This window comes from Paramisgurnus dabryanus, chromosome 7 (assembly GCF_030506205.2).
Source record: "Paramisgurnus dabryanus chromosome 7, PD_genome_1.1, whole genome shotgun sequence".
Lineage (NCBI taxonomy): Eukaryota > Metazoa > Chordata > Actinopteri > Cypriniformes > Cobitidae > Paramisgurnus > Paramisgurnus dabryanus.
In genome coordinates this window covers 7,288,822-7,309,984 of record NC_133343.1, presented here as the reverse complement: position 1 = coordinate 7,309,984, position 21,163 = coordinate 7,288,822, and the positions used below count along the sequence as shown (strand labels likewise).

Sequence of the window (21,163 nt, the reverse complement as noted above, 5' to 3'; positions counted from 1 at the left end):
ATAGACATACAGATAGATATCGAATGAATGGACAGACAGACTTGTAGCCTGTGTCCCAATCAGATTCCTTGGTCAGTAGTCTCGGCACAGATCAGGGTCTTGGCTATTTTAAGGGCTGTCTCAATCGCGAAATCCTTCCAGTGCACTGGAACATTTGTTCTTTAAAATTCCCACAAAGTAACAGAAAAACCAGTGAGCATCGATGGTTCCTATGTTCCCTTATCGGAAATCACATGACCTTTCCGAAGCTCTTCAACTGAAAATCGCTCGAGCCAACTCAATAAACCTCATGAAATGCAACATAACTTTTAAAAAGACTGGGCGAATGGATAGACAGACATGTGTATAAATAGACTGGATGGATGGATAGACAGAGGGATTGCTGTATTGGGTGAATGGAAAGACAGACAAATGGACTGGGTAAGATTGGGTGAATGGTTAAAAAAGACTGACAGACAACATGTGGGTGGGTGAATGGATAGACAGAAAGCAGGATTAGGTGGATGGACAGACAGACAGAGGTGGGCAGATGGTGGGTGGATAGACAGACAAATAAATATTGAATGGACGGACACTCTGACAGAAAGACTGATAGTTAGGTGGATTGGGTGAATGGATAGACAGACAGATTGCTGGATTGGGTGAATGGAAAGAGAGAGAGATAGATGGACAATACAGACAGTTAGATTGGGTGAATGGATAGACGGACAGATGGACAGGTTGGTGGATTTGGGTGAATAGACAGACAGTTGGATTGGGTCAATGGATAGACAGAAGGACTGGTGAATGGAAATACAGACTACTGGATTGGGTGAATTGATAGACTCAGACTGACAATATGGTTGGGTGAATGAATAGACAGACAATTAGACAGACGCACACTTGTTTTCCCTTTTAATTCATATAAAAAGTTTATCATAATTAAACACTGATAAGTCATTTGCACAGCACGGCAATAATAAGGCATTAAATCCTTTATAAAATTGTTCTGACATTCAGCTAGAATGTTAAACAGTATATAGTTACAATCAACTAGACATTTTTTTTAACGACACAATGATCTTTGATCTTATCAACTGCAGCTGCACACTGCATTGATCGTATGCAGAAGCCAACATTGTCATTCAGTTTCTGTTGCTGACGGTGATCCAGGTGTCATCTTTGGGCGTGGACACCAGCTCATACCTGGCTTCAACCACCTGCCCTTCCACTTTGTGCAGTCTCAACCTGCGCACCAGGGTGCTGAGCAGCACCGTGGCCACGGTATATGCAAATCTGAGCAAATGGGAGACATAGATAAAGAGGAAATATCAATTGAAATACTCCTTGATTTTGAAGTTATTTACTCCAGTTTATATCTCATACCTGAGTTCAGGGCAGGCCTGGTTTCCTGAGAACCCAAGCAATGAGAAGCTCTTCATCACTGACTCATCATTGAATCTGTCAGGATTAAACCTGGAAAAGAAGGGAGTCTTTACCTCATAAATAAGGTTTGTTATACACAGGGTGCAATTTGTGAAAAAAAAATAAAGTTTTTTTTTAAATATTTTTATTTATGAAAATAAATTATGAACCACTGGCCTATGTTGATTATTCAGGGTATTATGCTATTTCTTGTAACTGTTGAAATAAAATATGTTTAAAAATGTAATCAGTCACATCCACCCTGAGCGAGATTCGAAAAGTTTGATGACAGACTTTTGACCTCTTTTTTGATTTCCTGTGTTATCTTGGGACTTCCCCTCGATTCTTATGATGGTAGTTTCTGCTGTCTCCTTCTCAATGATAATATTTTTTGGATTAGTTTTGTGATTATACTGTAAAATACAATGATATGGTGCTTGGAATCCTTTTCATTTATTAAATGGCTGTTTTCGTTCTAAAATAAACTATTGGTGGGTGACAACATTTGGAAAATCCGGGCATGGATTAAAAAAGGATCATGACATAACCTAGACATGCTGTCAACAATTGTCTCAGAAGCGGAAGCGGTGACAGTAATATTCCATTCTTTGTTTTAGTGTTGTTTGCATTATTGCGTGGCAGTAATTTTTACTTATATTAAAATATCTTTATTTTAGGCCCTTTATATGACCGTTTAATGACCATTAATCATGGGGGGATTCTCACTGTATGGCTGGGATGATTAATTGTGCAAATGCGCGTTTTCTCAATGAATGCATTTGAATGAATTACGGTGAAATGCCGGCACATCCAAAAGCCAGAGGGCGCTCTCGGGCAGAAACTCCATTTGTGCCGCAGAATACAAACGCTATTCAAGGAAATGTTTATAAGCATATTTATATCGCTGTTCTTCAAATTGTTTCAGTTTTTTCATGATAACAAAAAATTTTTTAAATGGTTTTGTTTAACGAGTGTTTTTTTTTTTTTAAATGCACGTTATAAACAATTCAGACTAACAATGATTTTAGATTAATAAGTAATTCCTGCTGACCAAAACGCTGTAATACACGCATAAGATGTACATGAAACACATAATCAGAGCCTAGCAAATCAGAATCAATTTCAGACGGATATTTTTAATGGGAAATGCGATTAACCGTCACAGCTAGTGATGCACCGATGTATCGGCCGCCGATATTTATCTGCCGATTTTTTATGGATTTGAAACCATCTGCATATCTGCAATAGCACGAGAAAGGCCGATACCGATTGTTTATTAATTAACTGCATAAAGGCAATGAGTTGCATGTCTGTTGTTCAATTAAAATGATTTAATGTTCTGGTGTCGACTATACTTAAGCACCGACAGAATACCTTTGTTGAGCTGGCTCAAATGTCATGGACAATGAAAAAGACTGCACTTTAGTGGGGGAAAAGAAGTCCAACTTTTTTTGAAGTAGCAATATTTATACTCTGTTTAAAGTAATAGCACTGGCATTATTTATGGTTATTAAAGAAATACATTATATGTAAAAAAGGAGTTAATGTTATTAATAAAAGAAATGCTGTATAGCAAAAACCACGTTTGAAGGTTGTCATGTTATTATATTTGTTTTAGCTTAATTTGTGCCTCTCTTATTATGCTGGTCAGTTGAATGTTAATTAGATCAAATCCATGTTCAGTAAAAATAATTTGATGCAGAAATAAACTAGCTTATAGACCAACTGTATAGTATTGTATACAAGTGTTTAATATCAGTATCGGCATCGGCCAGAAGTTGTCTGTTTAAATCGGTATCGGCCCAAAAAATCCTATCGGTGCAGCCCTACACCACTGGGGTGAAAAAATTATGAATCAGAGGCAAGGATATGAAGATCATCCCCCCTAGCAAATTGCACTCTGTTTATTTATTTAAAAAAACCATAAAAACATTTTCTACCTGTATGGTAGTGACCAAGTATCTGCATCTTGAAGAACCACACCCAGTGCATAAATAACCAATGTCTGCAAAGTCACAGAAAGAGTGTTAAACTAAACTGAAGATTAGTTAAACATAAAGCATGAAACAATGCGCAATGTGACGCACAAGTAAATACATCACTTCCATGTCAAACTGCTAAAGAACTTTTTGTCCTAAACAGCTAAAACTACAATAACCTGCACCAGCTTGTGATTTTGTTGCATGAGTAGCCCACCCCACAGTGAAATCTCATTGGTCCATTAAAAGCTGCATATTATTATCGACTTTCCTATAATACACTGATTGAGGCTGACGCATTTGCAATTGCAACAAAGTTCAATTCTATTCTATTGTATTTTGCAAATATCCTCTTCGTGTGCACTGTATAAAGCACTTCATTTTTAGTGGCATTATACCTAGTTTGAAAAAGGCAGGATTTTTTAAGTAGTCATTATTTTAAAAGTACAATACAGTAAGTAATGCTGGGTCTCACTTCTTTAGGAATAAGGTGTTGGTCCACCTTCCCCTCTACCTCCTGTAATCTGGCAGCCACTGGTGTTAGTTTGGCTGTGCGGACGGTTTCATTCAGCACCTGCTGGCAGTATCTGCAGGGAACATATAATCAATATACAGTTACACGAGAGAATGTGATGGTATAATTAAATCAATCTGTCTGAAGCCTGCAGAGGAATCCTTAATATCTTTAATATTGACTGAGTAAGGTCAACATAAAAGATTGAAATTAATGTGAAATCAATAATTGAAATCAAACTTTGATGCATCTAATCTAATCATTAGGTTTGGTAATATATATTTTAATGTTTATTAATGTCACTAGGTGGGTGTGGGGCATATACGACACACTTTACTGCCTTTTTACTGTTATCACAGAAGCACCCCCTAGTGGACAAACTGTAGATGTGAAAAGAAAAATACAGGAAATCGTTTATGATGTGGAGTCACCTAAGCCGAGGAATCTTGTCCAAGGTTACGGGCTCATTCCCCAGTACTTCAACAAACTCATCATAGAGCCGCTCCTGCACTTCCTCTGATACCGACAAGAAGTGCACTGCCCAGATGCACACTGGGAAATCATACAGATAAAAACAGATGTGTTACAAACTCGTGAAGGGAAGACATATAAATCTCCTGAAAGAGAAATTAAGACTCACAGTTAGCAGTGATGACACAGCCAGCTAGAGTAAAAACCATCCCATCCTCCATCACCTAGTGCCAACAAAATATGACAAACATATTACCAACTGTACTCAATTCATATCTTGACAAAAGTGTAGATCGGTTGTTGTTAAGATGATGTCACCTGCCGCTCAGTCAGCTTAGCCTGAAGTAAAGAGTTAACAAAACATGACTGACTGGATCCCTGTTCTTTTGCCACAGACTTTAACACTGACTCCATCTCAGCAAGAGCTGAAATAACAAAAACAACAACACATGATCAATATTACAGACTAAACAAACAAACAAACAAAAGTAAGTTAGAACTGCTCAATTTCGTGCTCACCACTCTCATAATGGGCCTTTCTGCTGGAGCTCTTTTCTAGGGATCCGTCAAGATAACCCTTACCGATCTCAGACCAGATCTATTATTCAAATTTAGAAATATGTGTTTAAAATAACACTTCATATTAATATTAGGGGGTAACGACTGATAAACGCTCACCGCTTCATGGTTCTTCCGGAACCGAATGACCTCAGCATCGTCCCGAAAGCGGCTGCCCATAGCAAGCCGAGTGACAGATTTCATAGCCATTCCAAGTAGATGGGCACAAAGGGGTGTGTGCTGAGACTTGGGATAAGATGCCCACTTACCAACCAGTTCCTCCACCAACTATAAAATACGAAAATTGTTCAAAACCTCATTTATTGAACGTGATATGAATGTGATATTAAGACGCACACCTGTAGCAGAACAGGAAAGTGGTTCTCCAAAGATTGATTGATGGCTCCCTCATACACTTTCTTTCTCATCAACGATTCCGTCACACCCGTACCCAAACCGGACTGGTAACCCAGCAACGACTTAAGCATTGTTTCAAATGAATCCGCTACGGAAAGGGTACAAACATGAATATATTTAGATTAAGGTATTATTTGTGATTTAATAGGTTATTTGCAGACTACTCACTGGTCCGGTTGGGGTTGATGTGTTGACGTAGTTGGTCCACGGCACCCAGGCTGACCACCGGTCTTCCACCAAACCAGAATGATGCCACAGATCCGAACTCATCGTGAAGACCCACCAAGAATTCATGTAGGCTTCCTTTGTTCACAATATCCTGTAGATTTCCATCTCTTTCAACAAAAAAGGGAAAAGTAAGTTAGTGAAAGTGGTTAAAAGCAAACAGAAAACACAAAGTTAGAGACTTACTTTTCCTCTGTGGGGTTTAGTCCAGGTACACCTGAGGCTCTTCTGGACGACTGACATGAAAACAAAAACACACATATATTATTATTATTACAGCAGTTAATCCAAACATTTGTCATGATGTTTACAAAAAAAAAAACAATGTGGTACTCCATTTATTTATCAATGTGCAAAAAATGCAAGAATATATTTAAACTTAGTTTTGAACTTTTTATGAACCACATTTTAAAATACAATTATTACCAAGTACATGTTATAAACACAACAACGCATTATTACAACTACACAACACATATGATATTAATATTTTTCACCGGATATAAATATAGGACAGCGCCGATTAGGACAATGACAAACGTCACTGCAAATATAGCAAAATCCAGCATATTTGCTTGTCAGAAATGCCTAATGTCCGTCATAAATGGGTGAACTGAGAAAACAAGCTAACAGTTAATAATCCACGTCAACAGTGACCATCTGAAACCCAAACAGGCGTCCCCAGATCGGCATTCAACTACAAGACCTGACAACAACAAGACCAAAACAATCAATCGCAGAATGCAGTATTAATCATGGTGAATTTTTTGTACTGATGCTTCTTATTTTATTACTTTATAAATCTATTTTTAATGGAAGCTGTTTATGTTGAATTCTTTTAATAGGTTTCGTTTATTTCTGTTTATGTGTAAATTGTTTTTGGTAATTTTTTGTAATTTTGTAAACTGCATGACAGCCCAAAGTTGACATTTTTGCATGAAATAAAATAATAGGAAAATATTTGGACGTCATGCGTCTTTTAATTGCAAATATAAACAAGAGTAACATTTCTAAACAATCATGGATGAGTAATAAAGCAATACATTCATCAGACCTAACTGACCCAATTATTTGACACTTTTTTTGGTTGTTAATCTTCGTATCATAATTAAATACTTAAGGTCACAAAGATTTTTTCCGCTGCGCATCCCGTACGACGTGTGACATCAAAGTATCGCTCTCGCGGTACTGTGATCTCATACGCCGATCGTTCTGCGCAGCGAGTGAACAATCGCTGCAAGAACTCGACCACACTCATTTCCCTCATTAACAAGTTTGTCTATAATTAACGGAGCGTGGCTGATAGCAATTTACCTCGTTATGATCTCTTGAAATGTGACACACAGAAGAAATGTTTTTATTATCAAAAGAAAACGCGCGAAAATGGTAGTTATCGAAGCATTTTTAGCGTTTACGCTTAGTTTATATTTAAGCAACGCCCAGGATCAACAATTTTCCTGGCAGATGCCACAATACCAGTCTGGTGGTTTATCAAAATATTACCAGCAGGAGCTGAGGGGTGACCCAGTGTCGTCCTCGTCCCATCAGCGCTGTGTGCTCGAGCAGTATGAGCGAATTGCGTGCGGAGAGTCTGACATCACTCCAGATGAATGTTACGCCATCGGCTGCTGTTATGATGGACAAGGCTGTTACTATGCCAAGGCGGGTGGGAAGTCTTCATAACTTCCTTAGGAAAATACACTTTTCTGTACATGATACAGTGCAAGCTCTATAAAAATGTTTTTTTTTCTTTGTGCCAGTTACCCTGCAGTGCACAAGAGATGGGCAGTTTGTGTTGGTGGTTGCTCGAGATGCAACAATGCCACGCATCCGTTTGGACTCCATCCACATGCTGGAGAGCGTCTCCAGCGAGTGCACTTCTGTTGAAACCACAGCCAATTTTGCCATCTATCAGTTTCCGGTCAGCTCCTGTGGTACCCAAATGAAGGTGAGGGGGGCCTTGAATACATGTTATTGATCTTGGTAGTATTTATCTTTTAAAAACTGACTGCTACCTTACACAGTATCTCTCCATTCTGCATTTCCTTTAGGAAGAAAATAATTTTATTGTTTATGAAAACACGATGTCATCAGCATATGAAGTGGGCATTGGACGCCATGGATCCATCTCAAGAGACAGCACTTATAAGTTAGGGGCATATTTTACAGCTCCCTGTGATCCTTTTTAATCAGTTGGCATCACTGGACCTTTTTGACTTCGTGGTCCGTCATTGGTGTCATTTGAACAATGTGATATTTTCCAGGTTAAAGTTCCAATGCAGGTATTCAGGAACGGCAGTTGAGGCTATGATGGTGGAGGTAAATATGGTCCCACCTCCTCCACCTGTCTCCCAGGAGGAACCCCTCAGAGTGGAGCTCAGGATCGCCAATGGACAGTGTACCATTAAAGGATGCTCTGATGGTAAGAAATGTCCACTTTGAATGTGGGAGGGGCTCATCTTGCAGTGCTACACACTAAAATGATAAAACTTACTGTAAAAATTGTTAATTGAATAGATTGTATTGTCACATGACCTTTTAAAGAGTTGCAAGTTTAAATCCGTGTCTAGTTCAAGGGCAGACAATGTCGGTCCTGGAGTGCCAATGTCCTGCAGACTGACGTTGCATACCCTTGGTCTAATTATTGTAAAACTTTGCAAAAAACACAGTTTTCCATGCAAAACTTTTACATTTAGATTAATTAACTTTTTAACTTGCAGTGCTTTCAGACCTGTCATGGATTTTCTGAGCGTTGATCCCATGAATTTGGTCTAGCTGGCATCCTACCAATAAATATAAAGCTACAGGAAAGCTTTGGGGAAATTACGATGCACAGATGCCAAACATGGCAGTTTTTTTGTAGATTTGTTAAGGAAAATACTTATACTTTCTTGTGTATATTTTAGAGGATATGTATACCTCATACTACTCGGAGGAAGACTACCCTGTCACCAAAGTATTGACAGAACCCGTTTACATGGAGGTGCGGATTCTGGAAAGAATCGACCCAAACGTTGTCCTGGTCCTTGATCACTGCTGGGCCACTTCCACCCAGGAACCTCAGAGCCTTCCCAAGTGGGACCTAATAGCTAATGGGTAACTACTAGTTGTAAATAAATCAAAGTTTGATTTAATGAATTTATTTGACATTAATTTAAATATTTGACATGACCTTAATCAATATTTAAGATATCAAGGTTATACTTTCTCAATGTTCTTTATGTAGGAGGATTTTTTGTAGAAAACAGTAAATCACAAAATTGTTTAAAGGTCGGGTTACAATTATGCTGCTCCACTGCAATGGCCTATTGCAGGGGTTGTCAAACTTTGTGCCCAGGGGCGAAAAATTTCCAAGGACCCCCTTAAAATTCTAACCGTCACTAAGCATATTCCTACCATTTTGTTTAAATTACATTTGGACTCATAAGTTATACTTTTTAAATTATCTTCATATTAGACATCATAAAATCAACAGTAGCAAGACTGACATGGTTCTTGGATGAAAATATAACATTTTGAATAAGTTATTTCATTTATTACAAATTATCTCACGGACCACCTGGCTAAGCATTGAAGGAACATTCCGATTTTTTTTTGGGGGGGGGGGGGATTTTAGCTTATTCAGTGTATACACCAGAACTAGCTAAGTCCATACATACCTTCTTCATCTCCTTGCGTGCCGTAAATGTCTGACGCACCCACCGCTAGCCTAGCTTAGCACAAAGACTGGAAGTCAATGGCTCCAGCTAGCATGCTGCTCCCAATAAGTGACAAAATAACGCTAACATTTTCCAATTTATATGTTGTGATTTTTATATTGTCGCAGTGTGTACAAATAACAAGTACACGTCCCAAATGCCCCAGTAGCAGTGCTTTGCCTTTTGAGAATATAGTTCCCAGTATGTATATGGTTAAAAGATGGCTGCGTTTATTATGACCTTGTTATTTGTACGCGCTGTGACTATACAAATCACAACATACAGTATAAATAAGAAAATGTTGGCATGATTTTGTCTCTTATTTGGAGCAGTATGCTAGCTGGAGCCATTGACTTCCAGTCTTTGTACTAAGCTAGTCTAGCAGTGGGTGCCTCAGACAGAGTTTCAGCACGCATGGAGATGAAAAGGGTATGTATGCACTTATCTAACTCTGGGGGATACGGTGAAGAAGCTAAAATCCCAATAAGTCGGCGTGTTTCTTTAAGGACCACTACTTTGAGAACCCCTGGCCTATTGGATGAAAAGTGTCACGTGCCCATGTCTGAAATTCTAAGCTTGTCACAAACACCTAAATATGCCTCAAGATTAAATGTTACGTTATTTTTCCTGTCATTGCTCTTTGTAGGTGTCCCTGTAAGGATGACCATAACCTGACCATCACGCTTCCCGTTGTAGAGTTAGGGCTACAGTACCCATCTCATTACAAACGCTTCGCAATGAGTATGTTCACCTTTGTAGATCAGTCCTCTCTTGTGCCTTTGCAGGATCGGGTATGCACTCTTCCTGCCACTTTGCATTGCTATATACTTTTTACTTTTAATTTTATACATTTTTATATACGTTTAAACAATTTAGTTGTCGCCACCCCATTCTTGTCTTTAACAGGTGGTCTTCATTCACTGCACCACGTCAGTTTGTCACCCGTTTGCCAATGAGTCCTGTGAGCCCAGCTGTGGCAAGACGAGTGAGTACAGCAACAAAAGAGTTTAGATAAAGCCATGTTTCACTATTTAGAGTAATGGGGATTGGCTAGAATCTGATTGTATACTTTTTCATAGAAAGTGCAGTTTTAGAAGAACTGAAGGATTCTGAGGGGAAAGTTTTAGTTTCGAGTGGCGAGATCATACTCGTTTCTAATTCGCCAGTTTCGGAGAACCTACAGTATGAGGAAGGTATAAAAATGGTATTTATGATTGTTTGCATAGGATTTTAAAAACTTTCTGACTTTTACTTGTATGTTTCTAGTGCCACCCATATTAGGGTATGGGTTATGGGCAGGAGCAGCTCTAACTGCGATTGGTGTCTGTTGGCTCGTGATGGCCGTTTTTAAACGGCGTCCCGGACCTCGTCCTCAGCCTGTACCAGTGTGATTTAATAAAATGACCAAAAATGTGGTTTTGGTTTGTGTGGCTTTTGCCTTCTAAGTCAATACCCCTCGAGTCAAAGGTCAGTTAAAGAAGTTTATTGCAAATCTCACATTGGGCAGTAAGGTCTACAATGATAAAGCTATAAACGTATCAAAAATAGTAAAAAAGCAAACAAAAAAACAAATCCAGGTGCCTCATGCAGTGATGTTTCCTTTCCCTTCTGCTTTTGGATATTCTGCTTCCATTGACATTAAAAACTCTATAGGGAAAAATAACATGTTAGCTATACATTTATATTATTTAAATGATGGCTCCTAATTTTAGCAATTTCAAAGAATTATGTTCAGAATTTAACAATACTATATACTACTGTACTGTGTAAATGTTGTTACCATAAAACACTACTAGCAAAACATAGTGCATGATGCACTACTGTCTCCCACAATGCAATGCACTATTTTCTACTTCATTATCATGTGCAATGAGTTCAAATGACTTCCAAACAATTAAGTCAATATTTTTATTATTTCAGATAAAATGAGATATTGCTAGTTTAATTTATGACAAAAGAGCATAAGTACATACTGTCCTCTGTTTTGTTTTCTTTAAATGACATGCAGTAGACAGTTTTACCGGGAACATAGCCACAGATCACAAGTAAACTTTGACCCCTTGTTGCATTTACCTTCGGTGTGGTCAATATCTGGACTCAATGACATCAGAACCCAGGCCAGTCCGACCAGCAGAGTGACCACCAGGTTTACTATGATCCAGGGGTAAAGGATGCTGCTTTCCGAGCCTGGCTGCCTGTAAAATAAGTGACATCAGCTGTGATTACTATAGTAGGGTATTTATTTACCCAGCATGCTTTAATGAATGAGTGCGCACGTACCACAGTGTCGCATTAGCGCTGGAGTATTGATTATAGAGATTGATGCGATCGCTTGTCATCTGCTGGCTTAGAGATAAAACAAGTGCAGCGAAGTACACTGAAAAATAAAATCAATATAAAAATTAGAGTCAGGATGTGCTATATAGTTTATTATGTGCTGTGTTTGTAGACGTGTTGATATTGGACAACAAATAGGAAATCTTGAATAACATCAAAATATAATGCAGGATGGGTCCCTCAATCAATAACTGTGATAATTTGCATATTAAAGGGATAGTTCACCCAAAAATGAAAATGATGTCATTTACTCACTCTCTTGTTGTGACAAACCCATATAAATTTCTTTGTTCTGATGAACACAAGGGAAGATATTTTAAGAAATGTTTGTAACCAAACTGTTCATGGACCCCATTTACATCCATGGTATTCTTTTATCCTACTATGGAAGTGAATGGGGTCCACAAACGGTTTGGTTACAAACATTTCTCAATGTATACATTTGTAACAACATGAGGGGGAGTAAATGATGAAAGAATTTTCATTTTTGGGTGAACTATCCCTTTAATGGGGTTCATTTGCACGATTATCCGAAAATATAAAGGAATACTCCAGCCAAATATCAAAATTACCCCATGATTTACTCATCCTGAAGAAATCTGAGATGCATATGTCCATCATCTTTCAGACGAACACATCTGGAGTTATTTTAGTAAATGTCCTTGCTCTTCCAAGCTTTATAATGGGAGAAAACAGGAATCAGGGAACAATTTCTGACTTTAAACCCCCAAAAAGTGCATTCATCCCTCACAGAGGTAATCCACACATCTCCAAGGGGTTAATAAAGGTCTTTTGCGGGTAATTCATGCGATTTTGTAAAAAAAAATCCATATTTCAAACTTTAGAAACTATTATAACTAACTTTCGGTAATGGCGCCATCTTAGACTCAAGTTTTTCACGAGAAAGTTTTAGTGTAGTGAGCATAGGTACGATCCGCATTGCCTCGCGTGAGTCCAAGATGACTTCGTAACTCGAAGCTAGTTAATATAGTTTATAAAGTTTAAAATAATTTTGGATATTTACTGGATATTTTTCTAACAAAATCACATTTTTACCTGCAGAAGACCTTTGTTAAAGGGATAGTTCACTTTAAAATGAAAATTCTGTCATCATTTACTCATCCTCATGTTGTTCTAAACCTGTATGAATTTCATTTTTCTGATTAACACAAAAGAAGATATTTTGAGAAATTATGGTAAACAAACAGCAGTAAGTGACCATAGGCTTCCATAGTAGGAATAAAAAAATATGATGGAATTTAATGGGTACCGTCAACTGTGTGCTAACCATCATTTATCAAAATATTTTCTTCATCATTTATCACAATACTTCCAAAATATTTTTTCCTACTATGGAAGTCAATGGTAAACATGCATCCATCTTTCACAAAAGTTGTTCCCTAATCCCTGTTTTCTTCCATTATAAACCTTGTAAGAGCAAGGACATTTACCAAAATAACTCCAAATGTGTTTGTCTGAAAGATGATGTACACGTGTATCTCGGATTGCTTAAGGGTGAGTAAATCATGAGGTAATTTTGATAGTTTGCTGGAGTATCGCTTTAAACAGACACAGAACATTGCATTAAACTCACAAAGGGAGGCGAGAGCCACAGGATTGAGGCTTAGTAAACTTCTCATGGCCACAGGGGCTTTGGCAAGATTCAACCTATGAGAAGAAGGACACAGACTTTAGTTTAATCTAAAAAAACAACAACAGATGTCTACAAATACTTGAGTTCGGTCGTGAACTACTGTTTGTATTGATTTAAGTAAAAATGTACTTCAATAGATAAACAGAAGGATTGGTGATTCACCTGTCGAAGGCAGAGACGGTGCTGAGGGCCAGCAGTAGGTACATGAGAGACTGTGCGGGGTAAGCCAGCGTATGATATTGCTGAAGTAGATTAGAAACCCTGCTCATCTGTTCTCCAGCCAACACATACACCGCAATAATGTTCCATACGGCGTAACCGGCCAGAAAGCCATGAGAAAACAGACCAATCACCCTGTGCAGGAAATACAGTCGATCACGACTTCATGTTCACAAGTTACACACAAGAAACCGATTCGATGCATTCAAAAGCTAAAGCCAAACAAACACCTGAAGCCACTGTGTACTTTCATTGACACATCTCTGGTGGTCCACATTGAACGGACGTCCATAAAGCTCTGCTCCATCTGTCCGCCGGGCTTCCACTGTTCCACTCGTTCGGCTGCTTGAAACCGACCTGCCGGTGAATAAACGACTTGAACTAAACCTGACATCTATGAAGTAAACTTACAGATGTTTTAACTAGCACTTACGGCTCTTCTCCACAAACACTTTGCCCACAGGCTGGCTCGGTCCTTGTGGAGCAGAAAATAAGGAATGCTGGGTGACTGGGGCTTGTGGGTCTGTAATGATGTCATCATCCTCCACATCCAGTTCATTGTTGGACTGCGTCTCCGCTACTTTAGGCTTCACCCTGGTAAGTGAGAGAGAGTAAGTGAAAATATAAATGATAATTAAACCAGAACGTAATATAAGCCAATGACTCACTTCTTTTTTTTGGGTTTGCGTGTCACTTCCTCATCAGTGTGCTGGTCCATCATATCTCCATTTGACACCAGGTCTGTATGAGCTCCCTCCACATCTGACCAATCAGAGCAAAGTCACACTACATATCTGCGTCTGTGTCACAAAATAATATTTCTTGCATCCGAAAGTGACCCGTATGTTTATTCACCTATGATGTACTAACAACAACTGTGAAGATAATGTTAGTGTGTATTTTTAACTTTTTGGCAGCTTTTTAGCTCCCATGAACTTATGGGATGGAAAAGCATCCATCCAATGCATAACGAGGCAGTAGACTATCTGGGTTTTTCACACATACTGGTTTTTGCATACGAAATATTTGGACATGCTATACGTTACGCAATACACATACTATACAATATGCGTGTAGGCGTTTTCAGGTGCGTGGATTGAGTCGAACAGGAAGTGCCCATGAATGGTGCATGTACCAATTGATTGTGCTTTCTTCTTCTTTTTTCTTTTCTGTGGTGGATTGTCCAGAGGCTCCGGGGTCAATGGTTCCCGACTTTCTGACTGTCTATGACTGGCCACGTCTCCCATTTCCATTCCACCATCTAGGAAAAGGTTGCAACACAGAGACACACACATTTATTTACATTGTAGCTGTGTGAAGTTTCATGCTGATATGTCGTCTCATCTGAACTCACCATCGGGTTCTTCCACACTCTCCACATCTCTCTTGACTTTCTTTCTCCTGCTCTTTGGGGCTGGCATCTCTTCTGTATTGGACAACAACAGAAGGACTTGAATGTATCGCTAAATGTTTAGTTGCTTGCTTTATTCATCAACGTATATTTGAACGTGACACTTAAAGGTGGATTGTGCAACTTTTAGAAGGATCTCTTGACAGAAATGCAATATAATATATACACCACCGGTCAAAAGTTTAAAATACATGATTATATTAGTAACAATCGTTTAAAGGATTAGTCAATTTTCTTAAAAATAACATTTTGGATGACATGGTGGTGATTTTTTTTAATGTCTTTCTTTGTTCAGTCGAGAAAAAATTATGTTTTTTGAGGAAAACATTGCAGGATTTTTCTAATTTTAATGGACTTTAATGGACCCCAACACTTAACAGTTTTAATGCAGTTTAAAATTGCAGTTTCAAAGGACTCTAAACCATCTCAAATGAGGCATAAGGGTCTTATCTAGCGAAATGATTGTCATTTTTGGCAAATAAATATGCACTTTTAAACCAAAACTTCTCGTTTATCTCCGGTCCTGTGATGCGCCAGCGCAACCTCACGCAATATGTCATCACGTCAAGAGGTCACGGATGACGTATGCGAAACTACACCCCAGTTTTTACAAGTGTGGAGAAAGAGGACCGTTCCGACGTTGTTGTATGTCGAATGATACTAATTAATGTCTTTGTGTCAGTTTATTGTTTTAAATGGTCCGCAAATGTGCGTTTAAAATATGTAATAGTTGACCTTTCCACGTCATTACGCAATAACGTGAGGCTGGCTCGTCACACAGCCGGAGGAAGAAGAGAACTTGTGGTTTAAAAGTGCATATTTTTTTATTTTTCTTGCCAAAAATGACAATTGTTTCGCTAGATAAGACCCTTATGCCTCGTTTGGGATCATTTAGAGTCCTTTGAAACTGCAATTTTAAACTGCATTAAAACTGTATTAAAACTGTTAAGTGTTGGGGTCCATTAGAATGAGAAAAATCCTGGAATGTTTTCCTCAAAAAACATAATTTCTTCTCGACTGAACAAAGAAAGATATCAACATTTTGCATGACATGGTGGTGAGTAAATTATCTGGATTTTTTTAAGAAAATGGACTTATCCTTTAATGTAAAGGTGTATGGCTAAATGCTTGAATTTACTTTCGTAGACAAAAAATATACCTGTGCCTAACAGATTAATTTCTGTTATTAAAACTAAAATTGTATATAAAAAAAAAGATGACAGACTGAATATTGAAGAAAAAGCCAATAAGAGCCCAGATTAAATGTGAACTCCTTCGATAGTCTTTAAAAATCATCCGTAGATGAAACTTCAAGAAGCTAGTTCATAAAATGACTGGTTTTGCAAAAATCAGGATTTAATCAAAAATCATTTTAACTCTCTCATGTTGTTGTAAACCTGTATTAATTTCTTTAAGATATTTTGTATACCAAACTTAAGCACCACTGACTTCCAAGTTAGTATTTTTCCTACCATGGAAGTCAATGGTGCTTCTGTTTTCTGCTTCACTACAAATATATTTATTTGTGTTCAGCAGAACAAAAAAATTATACAGGTTTGTAACAACATGAGGGGGATTAAATGATGACAGAATTTTAATTTTTGGGTGAACTATCCCTTTCTTTAACTGAATCTAAATCATTAAAAAAAAACTCAAACACTCACCTGTTGTGTCTTGACTATGTTTGACGTCATAATGATGTAAAAACAAGGAAAGAGAAAAATTTCAGTTTGAATGTTTCTCACATAAGGTAAAATGTAAACATTGTCAATTTCATAAATGTTAGGAGATTTTACCTTGGCATAGATGGCAGTGCTCGTGGTCCCCTCTAAAACATTTGAATTAGATTGTTAGATTTGCATTAAAAACAGCTTATACAATACAAAACCCAAAAGTACTTTACTGTGCGACTCCCTACTTAGACAACTATTAGGTGCTGTACCCCAAGAGATCAAGCTTACTATTATCTTTTTAGCCATTCCACTCAAAAGTAGAGATCAGCCATGAATGTAGAGTAGACATGTGCCCACGTACGCACATACATACACACGCCTTAGTGCACTTACATCAGAGATTAATGCGAGTTTAAGAGTATAAATCTGAGAAAGGCATCTGCCATGCAGAAGGATTACAGGAAAAAAGGAGGAGCTACAGAGGAGTCAGGATCAACCACCTGACACACACACACACACAAACAAAAAAAATTTTATTCACTATATCCTTAGACATATCCAAGCCTGAAAATCATGTTTCACATTTTACGACACCATGAATAAAACAAACTTAAGTGTGAGGATCTCTTAAAAGGGGCAAACTATTTGGTAGGGTTTTTTTGTGTATTAAATTGCCACTATAGAAGTCAATGGTGCTTGAAAACGATTGGGTTACAATCATTGCTCAAAGTATCTTCCTGTATATTCAGCAGAAGATTTGAAGTAACATAAGGGTGGGTAAATGATTACAGAATTTTTATTTTTGGGTGAACTATCCCTTTAAGTGTTTCATTTGGGACGAAAGAAAGCCATAAGAGACGGTTGAGTACATGCACAGTCGTTTGGGACACAGCTCATACCCTCCATCCAAGACTAGTCACGTGAATTTGATACAACTCTCCACAGTTTGCACGACGATAAAGGAACATAAACTTAGATGGCATCAATAAATACCAGAGATAATGAAATGATTTAACGTTACCTTCTGTGCTTGTGGAATTGGGGGAAGATCTCTTTTCCTCGTGCTGTGAAGCTAAGCAGAGTAATATCCCAAAACAACAGTATTACACAACGCAGATCTTTATAATATGTAATAATTTTAAACAAGAGTCATTTATAAATCCAAATAGCTGTGTGAAAAGCCTGGCAACTAAATTAAAATAACGGAACTTCAATGATTAAATATGATTACATTGCAACAAACCTTCGTGTCGATGTCCATTGTGTTAATGTCTTTGGTAAAAGCTATCGGTTTAATTCGAGTAAGAAATATTTTTGCATTCACATGTCGTTTAAGATCCGAGATTTGTGTTTTGCACGTTGTCTATTGTTGACGTTGGCGACGAGTGGGCGTGTCTCTCTTCCGTGCCGTATTATCTCTATTAAACGCGCGCACAGATTCAGAGCGTAAACGTTTCACTTTTTCTATAATTGTTATTGTGTCATATTGCATAATATGTGAGATGTGTGTAAATGTTAAATGTTTCCCTGTTCATGTTTGTTCTTCTATAATAAAAATAAATATGAAAAAAGATTCAGATCGTAATTGTTCGTATATAGACGCATCAGATGAAGCAATCAGTGACGTCATGGCTGAATGCTTTACATTTGCTTCAAATCAGGTACAGTTTAAAGTGGATTATGAGTAATAAACTATTAATTTTTTTTATAGATGCTTAAAGAAAACATTTCACAATATTTTTTAAGATGAGAAATACATCTCTGGTGTCCCCAGAGTACATATGTGAAGTTTTAGCTCAAAATACCATATATATAATTTATTACAGCAGGTTAAAATTGCCCCTTTGTAGGTGTGTGCAAAAATATGCCGTTTGTCCTTTAGAATGCAAAAGAGCTGATGAAATGCAAACACTGATCACAATAAAGGTGGTTTGTTGAAATTGAAACTCAATTGTCCTGTTTTATTATATTATTATAGAATAGTTATTATAATAAGATCCCCTTCTGACATCACAAGGGGGGCCAAATTTTAATTACCAATTTTTTTACGTGCTTGCAGAGAATGGTTTAACAAAACTAAGTTACTGGGTTGTTCTTTTTCACATTTTCTAGGTTGATTTCATCATCAGGAGGGTCCGGTGCCAGCTTCACCAACACAATAGGTGTTTTGTTATCACATTTATTGTAATTTAAAAGTAATAGAATGTTTTTTAACCAGTTTATTAGCAACAAAGCCTCTGGGGATGAATCACAAAATATCCACTGCTGATTTTGCAGGCAGCTGATCAACTATCAAAAGTGATTAATATGAACTAATATACATGTATGAGTGACAATAAAAAAAGTTAGGCCTACTTCCTGTTTCGAATAATCTTTTTTGTTTTCAGTTGCTTTTTGTTATTTGAAATAACAAAGAACCTTTCTATTGTTTCATTGATTTTAATGTCTTAATAAATATCCAATCCATCCGGTGCACATAAAATACAACGTCAACTATGCACTTGTGCACAAACTCAGTAAAGACATAAAGCTGGTGGTCAAATGTTGAGCACATCTGTGCAACCTACAGTTAAGGGCCATAAAGGGATAGTTCACCCAAAAATTTAAATTCTGTCATAATTTTCTCATCCTTATGTTGTTGTAAACCTGTATGAGTTTTTTTTTATTCTGATGAACACAAAATAAGATATTTTGATGAATGATGGTAAGCACACAGTTAATTGTAACCATTGACTTCCATAGTAGGAATAAAAAACAATGGTATGCAATGGGTACCATCCACTGTGTGCTTAGCATCATTTCTCAAAATATCTTCTTTTGTGTTCATCAAGAAAAAAGAAATTCATACATGGTTTAGAACAACATGAGGGTGAGTAGCCTAAGTGATGACTGAATTTTCATTATTGGGTGAACTATACCTTTCAGCACAATGGTAACCAGTTTAATTTAAGGCAGGCACGTTTTGAAAATAATTTTCTTTGAAGGTTTGATTCCTTTATAGTTTTAGGGCCCTGTCTAAAACTTTGAATCAAATAAACATGGTGCCATCTAGTGGACTTTCATGAATAACAAATATGAACTAAATGTACACTCATAATGGCATACATAAAAATAAACAATAGCAAGGCACACAAATGTTAGGAAAAATAAACAAATAAAAAGGAATAAAATAGAACAAACAGGGGTCATTTATGCTCTTATATATCAAAGTCTCTTATCAGTCTAACAAATTTACGAGCCTATAATTTAAAGATGGAAAATAGCTATAGGGAATGTGGAGTTGACGTCACGCCGTGTGGCATTATGAGTAATCCGCCATATTTGCAGGATCGCCTCCTATCCCGCTGTATTTGAGTTAGTGTGTTGGAGGTTGTTTTTGTATTTTCTGTCGAGATTTTAATAAACTTCGATATGTTTGGTCAGTACTGCTCGATCAAGAACTGCCACAGCAGGTCACACGATCGTTCAGGGAGGAAACTGAACAACGGAATACGTTTTTTCAGCTTTTATTTGGGGGAAGCCGCTGGAGGAGCTGACGAAAAGACGCCGGATCGCGTGGTTTACCTGCCGCAATCAGAAAAATCCAAAAAAAATCCCTGCATCAGCGAGAGTGTGTTTGCTGCATTTTCAGTCATTCAGTAATGTTTGATTAATAAAAGCAGAACCACTTAAATTGTCTTGTTTTAATGCTAACACTGTCAAACTTACTTGTAAATGTAAATTATGTAACGTTATTTATTCATTTCTGATCAACCTCACCATGATTTATAAAAATAAATTTTTAGACAATTTTGACGATTATAACAAATATTTTTTTAATAAATGCAACTGCTCAAACCCACTGATTGTGACTCTTTGAAATAACATAATGTTAGCTGAATATTTAGCATTTTGTTTGTTTTAATAACTTGGCCAAAAACAGAAGTGCCATCTTATGAACATGTGTTGATTCATTGCACAGAATACAACGGATATTTTTTTTATAGAATCATTAAGATACTTAGGTATTAATACATTGTAAGTAAATGGCATATTTTTTTTAGCTGGTTTGCCAACCGTCATAAAACTCCAAAAGAAGATTGTCATCTTACTATGAGCTTGAAGGGATTTATAGCTCTTAAACTCCTGCAAAGTGTATGCACTCAATCCAAAAACAAGGTAATAATAACAGATATGTGAGCGGAGGTAGTGTGTCTGGATACGTAATCCAGTCATGGGCTGCTAAATCATATGGATCTGTTGTTTATTTGTCCAAATAAAGTTTTTTGGCAGTAGCACTTTGTTTCTCCCGATAGGGTCTCTTCTCTTTTTCTTTCAAACTCCTCAATTTCTTCGGTTCTTCTTCAAGTTTACCTAGTTTTAGTTTAACACACCCACAATTAAATGGCATAGCAGTCGGCGGTGCCTCTAAACATGGCGCCCACGTCCCATAATGCAACACTGCGGTGACGTACATTAACATTCCCTATAAAGAAAAATCGTCTTTAAACACAGAAAATGAAAATAAAACATGATAATTAATTTATTTATTGTAACTGTAACACACAGTTAAAAGTAAAGAATGAGAACCATTAGGTCATTTGTATTTTTTTTTTAAATAATT

General features: G+C 37.3%; 3 protein-coding genes across 4 annotated transcripts; 1 reads left to right on the top strand and 2 right to left on the bottom strand.

The window, feature by feature from the left end:
* Positions 1-877: 877 nt before the first annotated feature.
* Positions 878-6,277, bottom strand: cyp20a1 (cytochrome P450, family 20, subfamily A, polypeptide 1). 2 transcript variants are annotated; one of them, XM_065293657.2, is made up of 13 exons: positions 6,066-6,277; positions 5,755-5,804; positions 5,512-5,678; positions 5,286-5,431; positions 5,047-5,214; positions 4,888-4,966; positions 4,687-4,793; positions 4,538-4,592; positions 4,329-4,449; positions 3,859-3,970; positions 3,345-3,409; positions 1,366-1,455; positions 878-1,275 (listed from the first exon to the last, which is right to left on the bottom strand). In XM_065293657.2, exons 1-13 carry the CDS (start codon positions 6,135-6,137, stop codon positions 1,125-1,127), a joined length of 1,383 nt encoding a protein of 460 aa, XP_065149729.1. In that variant the 5' UTR covers positions 6,138-6,277; the 3' UTR covers positions 878-1,124. The 2 variants fall into 2 exon arrangements, with proteins under 2 accessions (XP_065149729.1, XP_065149730.1); XM_065293658.2 differs by having other exon boundaries at positions 6,200-6,241.
* A 596-nt stretch (positions 6,278-6,873) lies between these two features.
* On the top strand, positions 6,874-10,745 carry zp2l2 (zona pellucida glycoprotein 2, like 2). The gene is made up of 9 exons (XM_065293659.2): positions 6,874-7,234; positions 7,329-7,516; positions 7,620-7,717; positions 7,833-7,990; positions 8,475-8,664; positions 9,913-10,057; positions 10,173-10,251; positions 10,346-10,459; positions 10,533-10,745. Exons 1-9 carry the CDS (start codon positions 6,952-6,954, stop codon positions 10,655-10,657), a joined length of 1,380 nt encoding a protein of 459 aa, XP_065149731.2. The 5' UTR covers positions 6,874-6,951; the 3' UTR covers positions 10,658-10,745.
* Positions 10,734-17,961, bottom strand: tmem237b (transmembrane protein 237b). Its single transcript, XM_065293661.2, has 14 exons — positions 17,804-17,961; positions 17,582-17,632; positions 16,684-16,715; positions 16,552-16,565; positions 14,831-14,902; positions 14,612-14,737; positions 14,145-14,238; positions 13,910-14,070; positions 13,707-13,833; positions 13,420-13,611; positions 13,198-13,271; positions 11,547-11,643; positions 11,340-11,461; positions 10,734-10,913 (listed from the first exon to the last, which is right to left on the bottom strand). Exons 1-14 carry the CDS (start codon positions 17,819-17,821, stop codon positions 10,849-10,851), a joined length of 1,245 nt encoding a protein of 414 aa, XP_065149733.1. The 5' UTR covers positions 17,822-17,961; the 3' UTR covers positions 10,734-10,848.
* Between the last annotated feature and the right edge of the window lie 3,202 nt (positions 17,962-21,163).

Excerpts from the sequence above, each read along its gene's own strand:
- cyp20a1 (XM_065293657.2), bottom strand. The coding sequence starts at position 6,137 with ATGCTGGATTTTGCTATATTTGCAGTGACGTTTGTCATTGTCCTAATC. Across the intron at positions 4,794-4,887 it reads AAAGGCCCATTATGAGAGTG|CTCTTGCTGAGATGGAGTCA; the intron begins GTGAGCACGAAA and ends TTGTTATTTCAG. Across the intron at positions 1,456-3,344 it reads ACTTGGTCACTACCATACAG|GTTTAATCCTGACAGATTCA; the intron begins GTAGAAAATGTT and ends CTTCTTTTCCAG.
- zp2l2 (XM_065293659.2), top strand. The coding sequence starts at position 6,952 with ATGGTAGTTATCGAAGCATTTTTAGCGTTTACGCTTAGTTTATATTTA. Across the intron at positions 7,991-8,474 it reads CATTAAAGGATGCTCTGATG|AGGATATGTATACCTCATAC; the intron begins GTAAGAAATGTC and ends TGTATATTTTAG. Across the intron at positions 8,665-9,912 it reads TGGGACCTAATAGCTAATGG|GTGTCCCTGTAAGGATGACC; the intron begins GTAACTACTAGT and ends TGCTCTTTGTAG.
- tmem237b (XM_065293661.2), bottom strand. Across the intron at positions 13,834-13,909 it reads AGTGTTTGTGGAGAAGAGCC|GTCGGTTTCAAGCAGCCGAA; the intron begins GTAAGTGCTAGT and ends ATTCACCGGCAG. Across the intron at positions 11,462-11,546 it reads AGCGCTAATGCGACACTGTG|GCAGCCAGGCTCGGAAAGCA; the intron begins GTACGTGCGCAC and ends CTTATTTTACAG.